General features: G+C 43.9%; 1 protein-coding gene across 1 annotated transcript in view; it reads left to right on the top strand.

Moving 5' to 3' along the window:
* The first annotated feature begins 8,974 nt into the window (after positions 1-8,974).
* Positions 8,975-16,246, top strand: part of GALNT14 (polypeptide N-acetylgalactosaminyltransferase 14) — a 230,414-nt gene continuing 223,142 nt past the window's right edge. Inside the window, 1 exon segment of the mRNA XM_033144635.1 lies at positions 8,975-9,353. Within this exon segment, the coding sequence (XP_033000526.1) occupies positions 9,228-9,353 (126 nt within the window). The 5' untranslated portion in view covers positions 8,975-9,227.

The raw sequence follows: 16,246 nt of genomic DNA, 5'->3' as shown, positions 1-16,246 counted from the left end.
CAATAACAAACTTAGTTGGTCTCTAAGGTGCTACTGGAAGGATTTTTTTTATTTTGTTTCAACTATGGCAGACCAACCTACCTGTAACATCTGGAGGGCTGAGGTTCAAGAAGCCTGGTCGAAACTACTTGAAAGTAGAAAGGAAAGTGGTTGAAAGGATAAAGCAGGAGAGAGAGCATGCATGTATTCTGATCAGCTTTGAGGGAATGTGACAACTCCCTTCTGCAGAAGACAAACAGGCCTCACTCCTGGTTGAACTTCCAACAACTACAGAATATCTTTAAAAACAAACAAACAAACCAAAAACACTTTAGCGGGCATTTTAAGTGAATTCTGATTTTATAGTGTCAACTGATTTTTATCTTTAATGTAATGTTGAGTTACTTGTACAGCACTTAGAGATGACGGCAATTCAATGAGATAGAAAGCATGAAAAGTAAGTAAGAAAAAAAAAGTAATGCAAACATTTTCTTAGGTAGACTGCATTGGCCTGGCTTAACAAAAGAGGACTTCCTGGCCCCAGATTACATTTCCCCTCCTCTCATATTACAAAATGGGAATGCCAAAGGCATGCCTAAAGAATAGATCGTCTCCGTTGCCCACACAAATGTGGGTTTCTGCCTGTACTTGCCTCCACAGCACAGCTGCATATCGCCAAGACAGTGAAATCAGCATGTGCGGACACGCCTTCTGGTGGCATAAACATGCCCCAAGACCAAAAAAAAGGTAGCTGCTCCGTACCTCGTGGCATCATTTTAACTACGTGCCAGTACAACCAGGTGCCATGCAAATGTACCTTGCAATAAAATGGCATATATGGATCCATTAAACTATAATGATTAAAAGTTTGTGGTGGAAGATGGCTGGGAAATGCAAAGGCAGCTGCACAGATTTCCTCCTTCCTTGGCTGTGGGAGTGGGATGTCATCTGGCCCAGCATGGAGACAGTCCATCTAGAGCAGGGGTTGGCAACCTAAGGCCCATGGGCCAGTAGCGGCCCACGGGGCTCGTCTATCAGGCCCATGGCACCCCCTACCACCCCCCACTCTTACCGGTGTGGTGTGGCATGGCGCAGCGTGGGGACCGACTTCCAGGTTGATGGAGCCTGTGCACATGTGCACGGGTGATCCTCTGACATGGATATGAGCCGGAAATAAAGTGTGCGCACATGCGTGGGACAGAGGAGCGTGCACATGCACACACGCTATTTCCGCCACACATCCGGGTCAGAAGAGTGCCGGGTCGCTCCTCTGACCCAGAAGAGTGCATGTGTGCACATGCTCCAGACCATCCTCCGACGGACAGAGTGTGGACAGGCCCATCGTCTGGTAAGTTTGCCAACTTGGGTAGGCAAACTAAGTCGCGGGGGCCAGATCTGGCCCAATCGCCTTCTCAATCCGGTCCATGGACGGTCCGGGAATCAGCATGTTTTTACATGAATAGAATGTGCCCTTTTATTTAAAATGCATCTCTGAGTTATTTGTGGGGTATAGGAATTCGTTCACCCCCCCCAAAAAAATATAGTCTGGCCCCCCACAAGGTCTGAGGGACAGTGGACTGGACCCCTGCTGAAAAAGTTTGCTGACTCCTGATCTAGAGCCAGTCACTACTTGGTAGGGATGGAGAAATCTGCTGATTTCAGTTTCTCTCAGCTTCTCATTTTTATTTATTTATTCATTAAATTTATATCCTGCCCTTCCTTCCAAAGGAGCCCAGGGTGAGTTTTCCCAAACTTAAGATCATTTCTCAACATTTCCATGTCAGTTCACTTTCTCCCCCCAAATCCTCGTGAAAATTCAGTAGCATCTTAATGCAATTTTCTCCAAACAGACACATTTGTGGACACACTTTTGCCTAATATCCACATTTGCAAAACAATTTCCCTTAATGCAATGTGTTCTTGCATGTTATTTCCACGGCCATAAATATTTTTATGCACGCTTTCCCCTACTGTGTGCTCCCCCCCCCCCACTACATGTTGCTTGGCTGGAGAAGTTCATTGCAAAATTCAGAGAAGTGCAGATTTTGAAGGCTTGCTCTGCTTTGATTTTGCACTTTGTTTCGGAAAGTGCAAATTAGAGAGGATCACCTTTAACTGCAAATGGAGCCAAATGTCTCCATCATCTCTACTTCTCAGTCATGGCGCAGTCCGTGCATCAGGCCAAGAATGATGTGGTGGTTGGCCCTGGATTGTATGGGTTCAGCAGAGGCAAAGTCCTGTACAGAAGTCATTTCCAGTGGCTTTGTGAGTATCTTGCTCCAGCTCTGGTTTTCCTGCCCTATATTGGGCCAGGCCATTGGTCCATCTAGCTTAGTGCTGGCCACACTGACTGCCAGTGGCTCTTCAGGGTTTCAGGGAGGAGCTGCTCCCAGTCCTACCTAGAGATGCCAGGGATTGAACTTGGGGCTTTCTGCATGCCAAGCAGGTGCTCTGCTACTGAGCTTCGTCTAGAAGTGTAATGGTCTGGGGTTCAAGACCCATTAGATGGCCAACTGTCACGGATGCTTTAACTGTGATACCTGCTTTGCAGGGGGTTGGTGTAGATGATCCTCAGGGGTCCCTTCCAACTCTATGATTTTATGATTCTGCTCTCCTTTAAGTTCCCAGCAAGGTCTCTGTCTCCAACATCTTAGAACCACCCAATCAGCATGGAAGGAGGTGAATTGGCCACTGAGGGTTGGCTGCTAGGCTCACTCTGCAGAAGTTCAGGCAGGAAGAAAGCTAAGCATCTAGAAACACATAGAAAACACAGTTTCAAGAGACTGGTGCGCACAGTCTGTTGTGTACAATAGAATTTCAAGGAAAACCCAACTTAAGTCACTCCAAAAGAAGACATTGGAGTACTACTACTCCAAGGCATTTGCCCATGTAGAAAATGGTAGATCTAGCTTAAAAGGACCAAATGGAGATCTCCATTCATCATTGCAATGCATCATGTGCATGCACACGAAAGCTCATACCAAGAACAAACTTAGTTGGTCTCTAAGGTGCTACTGGAAAGAAATTTTTATTTTGTTTTGACTATGGCAGACCGACACAGCTACCCACCTGTCCCTAATTACTGTTAACTTGTAAGATTATTGTACATTCGTGGAAGGGGGCATAGCTGTGAGGGTCTGTGAGTGACATGAAGGTACCCTGAAGTTCTGAATTTGCCACCTCTCTACTGGCTATGGCTCTTTCCCAGTTCAGCAAAATCTGCTATGTCTCACGCAGTAGCACTATGAGGCTGTGCACGGCCCTATCGCAAGCTGCGCTGCTGCAATCGTTCTTTAATGGCTTAGAAGAAGAGCAAAGGAATCAATAGTTTTACTTGATACAACGCCTGGGATTTAATTGGGTCTCATCCACATGCTGAGCTTGCACCGCTGTGCCAACAGAGCCTTCTGCGGTGAAGTTCCAATCCCTCCTGTCATTTTTCTGAAAGTTGTTGGTAATGATCCAGTCTCTCTCTCTCTCTCTCTCTCATGACAAACCACAATGAAGCAACAAAGGAAACACAGAATGTCTCTTTCTCTTGTGTGGCTGCTACACGAACTTTTAAAAAGGATCCGGCGCTCCTTCCTAAGAGCATGAAAGGAAAACAGAAAGATGAGAGCTTGGGGAAATAAATAGAAAAGGACAAAAGATTGGGGGGCGGAGAGGGAGGGAATGCAAATAGCTAATGAAAAAGTGGCAAGAAACAACTAGAGGAAATATTAAAAAAATGCATAGGACTTTAGAACTCACTGACACCTTATTTGCATTTTTTCTACGTTTCTTTTTATGCACCAGATTCCATTTTTATGGACTTTTCTTCTGTCGTTTTTGTGCCAGCATGAATGACTCACATCTGCTCCCATTCCTAACATTTTCTCCTGCAAGGGAAAGCTTTACTTAGATCAGGGATGGGAAGCCTATGGCCCTCTGGATCTCATTGAAATATGAGCCCCGGCCAGTATGCCCAATGGTCAAAGATGCAGTGTGTTATGGTTCAGTAACATCTGGAGGGTTACAGGCTCCCCATCCCTGCTTTAGATAACTAATAATAATAATAATAATAATAATAATAATAATTTATTTCTACCCCGCCCTTCCCTATCCAAAAACCGGGTTCAGGGCGGCTAACAACAAATGTAAGACAATGATTAAAACAACTTAAAAACAACAGCTAAAAAACAGCATAAAAAACAAACATCAATGGGATCACCTGGGCTAACTGGCCAGGTTAGTCATGCTAGGCCAGTAGGGAGACATGGGAGGAATTTTAATGTGGGGACCCAGAAGGGTTTCTTCAGAAAAAAGGGAAGGGGAAAAGGAATAGGGGATCAGTCTAGATTAAATGCCTCCAGTAGTTGCGCAAAGAAAATTGGGATGGGTCCTAATATATGAGGTGTTACTCCCCCCCCCCCGTTGGGGAGCAAGTGAGACTGAATCTGGCAGAGTTTTAGGGTTCTTTCCCATTTTTGCTTGCACCAAAGCTCCCATTGATCTAACAAAAGCCTGGTAGCCAAGGTAAGAATGTATTCCCAGTATGGATATGCATCAGTTCCAGTCTTTACTAGAGTCTAAATGGCAAAAAGCAAGTCGATTACACTTGCTGACATTTCCTCTTGAAGCAAAAGGCCAAACTAGATGTGATGTCAAAGCCACTTGAATGCATCTCCTGGCTTTTTCCTTTTAAAAAAATTCACTTAAAGCCATGCAGAGGATTTGGGAGTTGGCTTCAAAACAAAACAACACACCTTTTCCCTAGGCTGATTCATCAGTACAAATCCCACCCCAGAACAGTTCCTGGGGATGATCTGCCTTGGTGAACTGGCACAAGACTCAGAGCACCTCTTTGCAACTGCTTTTAGCAACCAATAAACAAAAGTGTCTAATTGGGCCCTATAGATACTCCATACAGTAATGAACAATTACACACCAGATACTAATGGTGCTTCCTTCCTTCTCCAACTTTGTCAACTTTTTGGCGCCAGGTTAAGACATTCCTCTATGCCCAGGAATTTGATGGGACAGGATGAATGGGATAGTGTGAATATGATATGGTTTATACCATTTTATATTGTTGTCTTCTTTTTTGTACAATTCAATCTGCTGTTAAGATGCCTTAAAAAGAAATGGGCACTTAGGAAATGTAATGAACTCAACTGTATTAAACAAAACCACCCTGATTGTATGTGCAGCAGGCATACCCAGTCACACAGTATAGGCTGCAGGAGCTGAGCCCTGCTCTCCAGGGCTCCTGCCTAGCATTCCAGGCGTCTCTTGATAAAGAACTTCATTTGCCAGAAAGAGATCTGCTGTCTGCTGAAGAGTGTAATTTTATTTTTAAGTGCTCATGACAGCACTAGAAGCTCACATCTCCTCTTCCAAATCCAGTAATTAAATTCCACCTACCTGAATTTCCCCCTGCTGTTTCAATCGGACAAATTAATCTTCCTACCATGCATTTAACCGCTATCTGAAATGTTAAGCAGTTACTTCTTTTCAAACAAGAGGGGGGGGAATTAAGTGACCCTGCCTATGTGTGCTGCAAGTTTGGAACTTCCAATGAAGTGTTTTCGGATTCTTTCAGCTTGGACATTCTCCTCCTAAGGAATTCGAAAAAATGCACCAGAGCCGAGGAACTTCTTCCACTTCCCCTCATAGTAGATAAACATTTTTGCAGGGTGGTTCTAGCGCAGAAGATGCCTGAATGATCTTGACTCTGGTCTGTCCACACTATTGGAGGAAACTGGTCTGTTGGTGCAAATGTGGCCCTGCCCCAGCAGCCTGCTCTTACACAGCCCCCACCTGTATGTATGCCTTCTTGCAACTAGTCCATAATGAACCCCTGGTTGCCAGCTTCTTGTCCTGTTTTGCCTTTGTAGACCTCAGCAGGGAGCAAGATGGGGACAAACTGAGAATTAGTTTGCTGTATCCATCATTGGCTCCATCTCCCATCTCCATCTCGCCTCCCACCCTTTCCATCCCAATGGGCACCAACCACCCCTGCATGCCATGTGCTGGCTCTCCAAGGAGTTAACCTTTCTGCTGAAAACTTGGCACCAGTTTACTTGAAAGGTCACCTTGTCCTATGCATGGCAATGGAACCTGCACTTTGACTTTGGATGAAATCAGTGGGTGGAGAGTCCTTTGATCAATGAAGGACTTCCCTTGAAAACAAAAAGAGTGAATGCTCTGACCTCAAGCTCTCAGGTGTCAGCCTTCCCAGATTCTTGCACTTCAAGGAAAGTCCAGGGGAAGTTGTCATGAGGCAATTCACCCCATGGGGCCTTTCCAGGAAGCACACTGTATCTATTTCCAGAGCCCACCTATGGGCCGAGTTGAGGATTCATAAAGCATATACAGTCTCCATTCTTCAAATTGTACTAATTTGGGTTGCAAGCATAGCACAGAATTTTTGAAAGCATCCTTTGCTGGGATAGAAAAGGCAGGTGTATTTTTTAAAAAGGACACATGGACAGCTGGCAAAGCACTGGATATATGTTTAATGGAAAGAGACACACAGCCCTCACTTTACACATAATTGCAAAATTTGTGTTCTTTAACGCTGAATGGTTTAACCAACATTTTATCTGCTTACGGAATTTCAAGGCTGGGTGGAAGCAGCAAATCCAACCCTGAGAGGAGCTTCCACATTCAAATCTTCCTGACAGATATGTTTGCATGATTGACATCTAAGACTAAGAGGCAATACGTGGAGGTGCAAGTGAGGCTTTTAGGACATTGGGCAAGGTTAGTAAAAAACAGACCCGTCTGGAAGTAAGCAAAGTCATCCTTTGCTGCGGGGAAAGATGCATTTTCTTCCTTGTTGCCAGTTAAGCTGTTCTGGGGAAATGTTTCTCTCCTGACCATAAAATGACAAGCAGTTAAGACTCCCAAGAATCAATCATCTCTGCAGAAATTATGTGATGCCAGTATAATATCATTCTATTCTACTTGGGGTTTGTGGCGACTTTATTTCACTGAGATAGAGAGAAACTTTATTGCTCTGGAAATATATTTATGTTTAGGCTTGTAAAGTAAGAATTTTGCCTCCAAACTGGAAGATTCCTCCTCCCACCACTTTTCAGACTGTGGATGCACCACAAATGACTTTGGTTGGAATCCTAATCCCATTTTTGTTTTGTTTTTTTAAGTAAGCCCCATTGAATTAAACAGGATTTCTGAGTAGATGTGCTTCAGGTCAGGCTGCCTGTTATGTGTAGGAAGGGCGAGGCAATACAAATCTGCGTGCTGGTCATTTTCCTGGACTTACTTGCCACAGGGCTTGTGGATGAACTACAAACTGCTGAGCTCTATCAAAGCAGAGAGCTGCAGGCTCATTACATTCTTCCTGACAGTGCTCTCCCAGGACTGGTTTGCCCACGCAATCAGCCTCTTTATGTGATCCCGCCCAAGTGCCCCAGGGATCACAGCAAGAGAAGAACATCACAGAAAGCAGCAGCACTCCATGGATACACTTACGGGAAGCACACTGCAAAAGCTGGGTCCCTGCCATCTTCCCATTTTATGCTAGGCCACCTCAATCATGGGAAACCTAGGGAGATTCTGTGTGCATTTTCCATGCACCTTTGCCTGTGGGGAAGGAGGTCATGATACGCATGTGAGAAGCAACTGGCAGGATGTTTCTGCGCACCTGTGAATACTGTGAATGCAGGGCAAGCAACAGAATAGGCTTTTTTTAAAATAGGATGTATGACCCCAGCCAATGTTCAAATCAGTTGCAAAGGATAGCTGTGGAAACAAAAAATTAAAATGGGAGGAAAAAATAAAAGGAGATGAAACAGGGCGGCCGAACATGCTTACCTTAGTATGTTTATGTGGAAGTAAGTTTCACTGAATCTTCAAGTAATAGTGTGCCCAAGATTGCACAAGTGAATTCCTTAATCAACATGCTAACAAAAAGCTTTAGACTTCAGCCTTCTTCAAGTTTAGGGAACTCTTTGCAGTACAAAGGGTACTGGGGGACCAGTATCTTGGGAACTCTATGCTGCATGCTATATGGAACCTGTGAAGAGTCACCAAATAATCAGACTGAGCAGCCCGCTTTGTTTTATAGCTCATTTATTTTGTACTTACCTTTGCTGCGATTCCAGGGCTCTCTCTCGTGCGTTTGCTATTTACGCTTTGCAGACTTGCCTTTTACAAAATTAATACAAATTGGCATTACGTTTTTAAAAGAAGCCAGCCCCGCTGAGTGCTGTGGGACTAAGGGTCGTGTAGGGGCCGCTGCAGCCTCCAGTCTTGCCGCCCCATGCCGCCAAGGCAGAGGCGGAGAGCCCATTCCCGCCGCCCACCCCCCACCCAGCTCCGGCGACGAGCCCGGCCGTTCCTCGCCCAACCAACTCCGAAACGCTCCAAAGTTGCTGCGTGCGGCGACTCCATCCCCGTGCCGTCGGGCCGCGCTCGCCTTCAGCTCCGCCAGCCGCCAACTCCGCCAGCGGCACGGAGCCAGCTGGGCGCCCGGCACTCCGGGGCGCCGCCGCCGCCGCGCTCCCGCCCCTCGCTTGCCTCCGATCCCCGCCGGAGCCTTCGCGGAGCCGCGGCGATCTCGGCCTCGCAGGGAGCCGCCGAGCAGAGCGAGCGCCGCGGCGGCAGCAGCGACGTCTCCAAATTGGCTTCCAAGCGGCTGGCGGGCAGGTTTGACCCGGGAGGGCGCCAAGCGTGCAGCCTGCGCGTCCGCAGGGGCGTCTCTGCGGGAGGTTGCTTTTTCGGGGGGAGGGGGCGCCCCTCCTATTCCCCAGGGCGGGGGCCGATCGCGAGGCAGCGGGAAGGCGAAGCGCTGGATCGGCTTAGGAGTCGACGTCAAGCGGGCGCCTCCTCGTCCCCGCTCGTCTCCGGCGGATGCAGGCGGGGAAGGACGCCCTGCCTTGGAGAGCCACGACGCAGGGGCACCCAGGATCGCCCACCGCCGCTTCCCTGCGCGTCGCGATCAGGAGGAGGACCCCCCGCCGCCTGTTTCTCCACCCCCGGCCCCTCCCACGCCGGCTTCCTCCTCCTCCTCGCCCCATGCAGGGAAGACGGCCCGGGACTCCCTTCGCCTCCTCCTGATGGAGGCGGGCTCGTTTGCCGTGCCCCTAGCGGGGGTTCGCGGGGACTCATCCCGCCCGTAGTGGGAGGCAGGGTGCCGGCCAGCTCCACCCTCTTCCCGCCGCCTGGTTGCCTTTCGGAAAAGACGGAGAGGACTTTCCCCCACGCGGCGTCTCCTCCTCCTCCTCCTCTTCCTTCTGCTAACCATGCGACGGCTGAGCCGGAGGCTGGCTCTGTCTGTCTTGGGGATCTTGTGGATCGCGGCTCTGCTGCTCTTCTTCGGGACCAGGAAGAAGTTGGAAGTGGTGGGAGCCGAAGGGCAGACGCCGAAGGTAAGTTGGCGCTTCTTTCTCTCTCTCTCTGACTTCTTCGAGGGGAAGCGGAGGAGGGTGCGCGAGAGTCTGTTATTGGACGGAGTGGGAAATAGAGACATGTCTAGCTAGGTTTGAAGTGTTTTTATGTAGGTGCGTGTGCAGAGCCAGGCTTTTTGGAAAGGTGGCTTCAAAGCTGGCCGGGAACGAAGAAAACATGCATGTACACACACACACACACACACACACACACACACACACACACACACAGAGAGAGAGAGAGAGAGAGAGAGAGAGAGAGAGAAGAGCGCATTCTCACGCGCGCGCTCTCTCTCACACACTCTCTCCATATGCATTGGAAAGCGGCCAAGTTGTTTCGGAGCTGAGCGCCTCAGCCTTGCAAAGTCCACGTGGTGACAGACACCTGCTTGCCGGCCAGCGTCTTGCTCGAGTCGAGCTTGGGTTCCAACTTCTTTGCAACAGTTTCCACGGGCGAAACGCGCCTCCTTTCTCGGCTTCCCAATGAAAGAGGAAGAGGGCTCTCTAAGCCAAGTGTAAAAAGACTGAACAGAGAGAGGCAGGCAGGCAGGCAGGCGAGGCAGTTCTTCAGAAAGTGATCGCTGATGACTTATTCTAGGCGGCTGTTGCTGCCATCGTCTCCATCACCTCCAGAAACGGTGGCGATTTATTATTATTATTCTTTTTTAAATGTTTAGGTTCAAGGACATGGAAAGTGGAACATGAATTCCACCTGTTTTCTTTTTTTCTTTTGCCAACTCACAAATCTAAATGTAGCCTTATGCATAAAGACCATCCGGTTGGTTTCTTGGCTCGCTTGTCGCTGAGCAAAGATTGAAGCCAGCAATCCAAGGCAGGCACTCCGTTCCAAATTGGACCCCGAGTTATGCATCTGGCATCAGGAAAGCAGGAGATAAGGAGCGTTTAGGTTGGGTGGAAGCCAGAAACCTCATCCAAGAATGGTGGGTCCTCCACCTTGAAGTGGAGCACTTGTTTGGAGTGTATATGCACGTGGGGGGGGGTTGGTTCCTCTCCTTCCTCTCCCCCCCCCCCCAGCAAAAGATGCTAAAGCCTTTTGAGTGTGGAATGGAGTCGCTTGTAAACTCTGATGCTTTGGGACAGGAGAAAGGTGGAGAGCCAGTTTTTAAACCAAATGAACCTTTAACCAATTTGGATTTTACATTCAAATTTGCAGAAGTGGGAACAGCGGGAACACAATTGTTAGTGCCATTTGTGAAAAACGGTCTTATTGCGTTGAAAACGCTCCAGTTTAATAGCACCTATTGCTGTCTTGGATGTTTAAATGAATGACGTTTAAATTGTGTCCCCACACCTCCCCCCCCCCCCAAAAAAAATTCCCAGATCTGTAATTTGAATTTAAAACTCAGACTGGCAACAATGTGCATTTGATATTAAAATCATCGCTCTACCATTTTCTTCCCTGCAGCAAAAATATTTACAAGGGATGCATTCCAAACTGTAGTATGTTCAGTATAAAAGTGTTTCACTTCCATTTTCAGTTCCACATTGACAGCATTTGCATAACATGGGGCAAAAATACTTTTTTTGGGTGGGGGGTGGGATTCTCATAAGAAAACACTGTTACCTTAAAAAAATGCTTCACATGTTGGTCATGTGCATGTTTGCTGACAAGTGTTCAAATCCTATGCACACTCTCATGGGCTACAGTCCTTATCTTTAATGTATCTCTTCCGGGACTTTTACTCTGTAGTGCAAACCCATTTAATTAAGTTACTCCTGATCGATGTCAGCCTAGATGGGGCTAGACAGTCTGCACTGAAGACATTTCTGCATTCTTTCTGTGTCGTTGGCATAATTTGAAGCACTTACTGGCATACTTTTCTCTGTTTCTGTGATGGCTACAACTCACTAAGATTCTTCTGGCTGTTCTGTTCAGATCTGTGGCATATTTATTGATCATGATTTTATTGATCACGCATGTGGAGTGCAGTTCCAATTCATAAGCTGCATGTGCAGAGTTGGCCCACTACAGATGGAGAACTTGTGGCCCAGAGTTAGTTGGACTCCAGTTCCTATCAGCCCCCAGCCAGCATGTTCAGTGGTCAGGGGATGATGGGAACTGTAGTCCAGTTCTATCTGGAAGGTTGCAGGTTGTCAACACCTGCTGTACAGTTACGCTACCTGTATGCCAAGCAAAATGCGGACAGCCTGTGGCAACACAATCCAAGGTGTGATGGTGCAGGGTTTTCCCATCCTTCATCAGACCTACATTTGCAGATGACAAATAAAGCACTATTCTGAGGATGGGCTCATACATGTGTGTACAGCACTTGATTTCTCTTTGATTATTGCATGGTTGATAAGGGTTAACAGAATGCGTGAACAATCTTTAGAATAGCGTTGCAGTGGCATCGGATGATATGGAAGTTTTATCTGCAGTGTCTGTGTTGGCACATTTGTACAGGGAAGCCATCAATGGATGTTGGCTGCTGTCAAGTGATGAGTGTATCTGCCCGAACTGCCCTGAGACGGGGATATTCGGAATGAAATTTTGAAATTAGGCCATTCACAGAAATTGATAATTGGAGGTAGGGAAATTATCATACATAAAGAAATCCCAGCAAGATTTTTAAAAAAGAGAGAGCCATATCAGACACTGACAGGAATTTTGAGGAGAAAAGGAATAAGTTTTCGATGGGAATTTCCCGAAGGACTAACTTTCTATTTCAAAAACAAGAGATACAAGATCACAAATGTGCAAGAACTAAAGAAGTTCATCAGAAGATACCCGAAGGAGTTGGGATTGGAAGGAGATAAGAAGGAAAAGAATGTGAAAGAATTAGTAGAAGGAAAGACGGAGGAGGGAGCAGTAGGAGGAGTGGAAGAGGAGGAAGAGGAAGAAGAAGAGGGAGAAGGAGAAAGAAGTGAACAGGAAAGTGAAGAAGGAGAAGAGGAAGAGGAACAGGAAAAGGAAGACAGAGAAAACACTAAGTTGTAGAAAGACTTAACAAAGAAACCGGAGTTATGATTTTAAAACTTCAATCTTGGAACATAAATGGTTTGAATAATAAATGCAAAAGGAATAAAGTTGAACATGTTTTAAATAAACAAAAATTAGACGTCGTATGTTTGCAAGAAACCCACATTGCCAAAAAACACAAAAGAATATTAATAAATAAAAGATTGGGCCTGGATTTTGTGTCGGCGGATAAAAAGAAAAAACGTGGGGTGGTTCTTTATGTAAAACAGAAGTTGGAACCCAAACTGATTTACAAAGATGAAGATGGGAGAATAGTAATCGTACAAATATTATGGCAAGGAGAGAAAATACAATTGGTAGGAATATATGCCCCGAATAATAAAAAAGCCAAGTTCTATAAAAAGCTTGAGGAAATCTTGCTTGAGTTTGCTGACGAAAAACAAATATTAATGGGTGACATGAATGGGGTGGTGAATCCCACAATAGATAGAACATCAAGAAGTTGGGGCTCCGAAGGTAAATTGCCAAAGGCTTTTTTTACATTGACAGAAAATTTGAGTTTAATAGATGCATGGAGGGCAAAACATCCGGAAATAAAACAATACACATACTTTTCGGAACCTAATAAAAGTTCAGGAAGAATAGATTACATTTGGGTTTCAAAAGGAATATTATTAAAAGTAAATAAAGTAGAGATTCAGCCAAGGACCTTATCGGACCACAATGCCGTATATATGGAACTAAAAGGAGAAGGTGCCAAAACCAGGTGGAGAATGAATGAAAGTTTATTTAATGATGAGAAAATAATAGAAAAGGCAAAAAAGGTTTTAAGTGATTATTTTGAACTGAACTTAAATAAAGAAACAGACATAAACGTGGTCTGGGACGCCAGTAAAGCGGTGCTAAGAGGGTTTTTGATATCGCAAGATATTGGAAAAAGGAAAGAAAGAGAGAAGAAGAAAGAAGAAATTCTAAAAGCGTTAGAAGAAAAAGAAAGGCAATTGATCTTAAATCCAAAAAACCAAGATTTAAAGCAGAGCATTAAGGGGCTAAAAAACCAATTTGAAATATTAACCAATCAGGAAATAGAATGGAAGCTAAAATGGTTAAAACAAAAGAATTTTGAGTATGCTAATAAATCGGGGAAGCTTCTTGCGTGGCAGCTGAAGAAGAGAAAAGAACAGAGTATAATAAATAAAATTAGAAGAAATGAAGTATTAATAGAAAACCCAAAGGATATTAAAAATATTTTTCAGGAATTCTATAAGAATTTGTATCAGAAAGATCAAGAGAAAGAAGAAGAAATGGATATATACTTGGATAAGAACAAACCAAAAGGAATACTAAAAGAAGATCAAGAACAATTGAATATTCCAATATCAGAGGAAGAACTTAAGAATGCAATACAAAGGTTGAAAGGAGGGAAGGCACCAGGCCCCGATGGCTTATCAGCAGAATATTATAAGGAATTGGCACCACAGTTAGTACCGAGAATGTTAGAGGTGATGAATAGAATTTTGATAAATGGGAAAGCTCCGGATTCATGGAAAGAGGCCTTTATTACCTTAATTCCAAAAGAGGGTACGGATTTACTAAATGTAAAGAATTACCGGCCGATCTCACTATTGAACTTGGATTATAAGTTATTTACGGATATTTTGGCAAGAAGATTGAAAAAGGCTTTAAATAAAATAATCCATAGGGATCAGGCTGGGTTTCTCCCAGGACGCCAGATGAAAAACAATATTAGAACAATTGTAGATTTAATTGAATACTTAGACCTGAAAATAGATAAAAAAGCGGCTTTAATTTTCATCGACGCCGAAAAGGCTTTCGACAATGTGTCGTGGTCATTCATGATGAAGATCTTAAAAAAGATGGAGGTGGGGGAACATTTTTTAAATGGGATTAAGGCAGTTTATAAAGAACAATCAGCCAAATTAGTGATCAATAGTATGTTAACAGATAAATTTGAAATCACAAAGGGCACAAGACAAGGCTGCCCGATATCACCATTGTTGTTTATCGCTGTATTGGAAGTTTTAGCGGATAAATTAAGAGCCACAAAGGACATTAAAGGAATTAAGATGGGGAAGAGAGAGTTCAAATTGAAGGCCTTCGCGGACGACATTGTAATGACATTAGAAGAACCAATGCAAAGTGTAGAAAAGATGCTGATAGTAATAGAAGAATTCGGAAAGTTAGCAGGGTTAAAGATAAATAAGGAAAAAACGAAAATGCTGGTTAAAAATTTAGATAAAAAAGAAATGGAAGAATTAGAAAACAAATATGGTATTGTGGTGGTAAAAAAGGTAAAATATCTAGGAATTTGGCTGTCACCCAAAAATATAAATTTGTTTAATGATAATTATGAACCTATTTGGAAACAAATCAAAAGAGATTTAGAAATTTGGAGTAAATTAAATTTGTCTTTGTGGGGGAGGATCGCAAGTGTAAAAATGAGTGTACTACCAAAGATCTTGTTTCTTTTCCAAATGTTACCAGTAATTAAGGGAATAAGCCAGTTTAAAGAATGGCAGAAGAATCTGTCAAAATACATCTGGCAAGGCAAACGCCCAAGAATTAAACATAAGTTATTAATAGATAAAAAAGAGAGGGGAGGCTTTGGATTGCCAGATCTAAAAATTTATTATGAAGCATCATGTATGCTCTGGCTTAAAGAATGGATGGTGCTGAGGGATAAGGAGTTGCTAGATTTGGAAGGTTTCAATAATAGGTACGGCTGGCACTCCTACCTTTGGCAAGAAAAAGTGAAGGTGCATAGGGAATTCTTAACACACGTATTTAGAAAACCTTTATATGAGGTGTGGTTAAGATACAAGGATTTGGTGGAGAGAAGAACACCTAGATGGCTCTCACCCACAGAGATATTAACAATAAAGAAAATTAATACAGAAGAAGAAAATTGGATAACATATGAGGAATTGCTAATTGAGTCAGACAAAGGTTGGAAAATTAAAGCATATGATCAGGTAGCAGGGAAACTGACAGGATGGATTCAATACCATCAGATTTATAATTTATTCAATGAAGATAAAAGAAAGGGTAATTTCGACAGCAAAAAATCAAAATTCCAAATAGAAATTTTAGAAGGTAAAGAGAAATTGTTATCAAAAATGTACGATTATTTATTGGAGTGGCATACCAAAGACGAAGAAGTTAAAGAGGTAATGATAAAATGGGCAGTAGACGTCGGTCACAACATACAATTAGAAATGTGGGAAAACCTCTGGAAGAAACATATGAAATTTACAGCATGTATACTCCTAAAAGAAAACATCATGAAAATGATGTATCGATGGTACCTCACTCCAGTAAGATTGGCAAAGATGTACAGAAAGTATGATAAGAAATGCTGGAAGTGTGAGAGAAAGGATGGTGAGTTCCACCACATGTGGTGGACATGTGAAAAAGTTAAGCCTTTTTGGGAAGCAATTTATAATGAATTAAAGAAAATTTTCAGGTATACATTCCCAAAAAAACAGGAAGCGTTCTTGATTGGATTGGTAGGGGAAGAGATTGAAAGGAAAGATCAAAACTTTTTCTTATATGCCACCACGGCAGCAAGAATATTGTTGGCGCAAAAATGGAAAGTCAAAGAGGTACCAACGGTAAATGACTGGAGAAGAAAGGTATTGGAATTTTCAGAATTGGCGAAACTAACTGGGAAAATAAGAGAACAAAAGGATCGAAGGTTTCAAACGGAGTGGGGTAAATTTTTGGAATATATAAAAGATTATAAAGAGGTGTAAGCGCTTACAGGGTATAAAGAAATCTTGCAACAGGGAAAAATTAGTAATGAAAATATTAAGATATCAAAATATGCGAAAGAAGGAAAAGAATAGAAGAGAAAGCGTAGGAGTGCTGTAAAAATTAGAAAGCCAGAGAAGAGAGGGAAGGAAGTCAATAAAAA

This window comes from Lacerta agilis, chromosome 3 (genome assembly GCF_009819535.1).
Source record: "Lacerta agilis isolate rLacAgi1 chromosome 3, rLacAgi1.pri, whole genome shotgun sequence".
NCBI classification, from domain to species: domain Eukaryota; kingdom Metazoa; phylum Chordata; class Lepidosauria; order Squamata; family Lacertidae; genus Lacerta; species Lacerta agilis.
The sequence above is the reverse complement of the archived record's forward strand: the minus strand, read 5'-3'. Positions and strand labels throughout refer to the sequence as shown.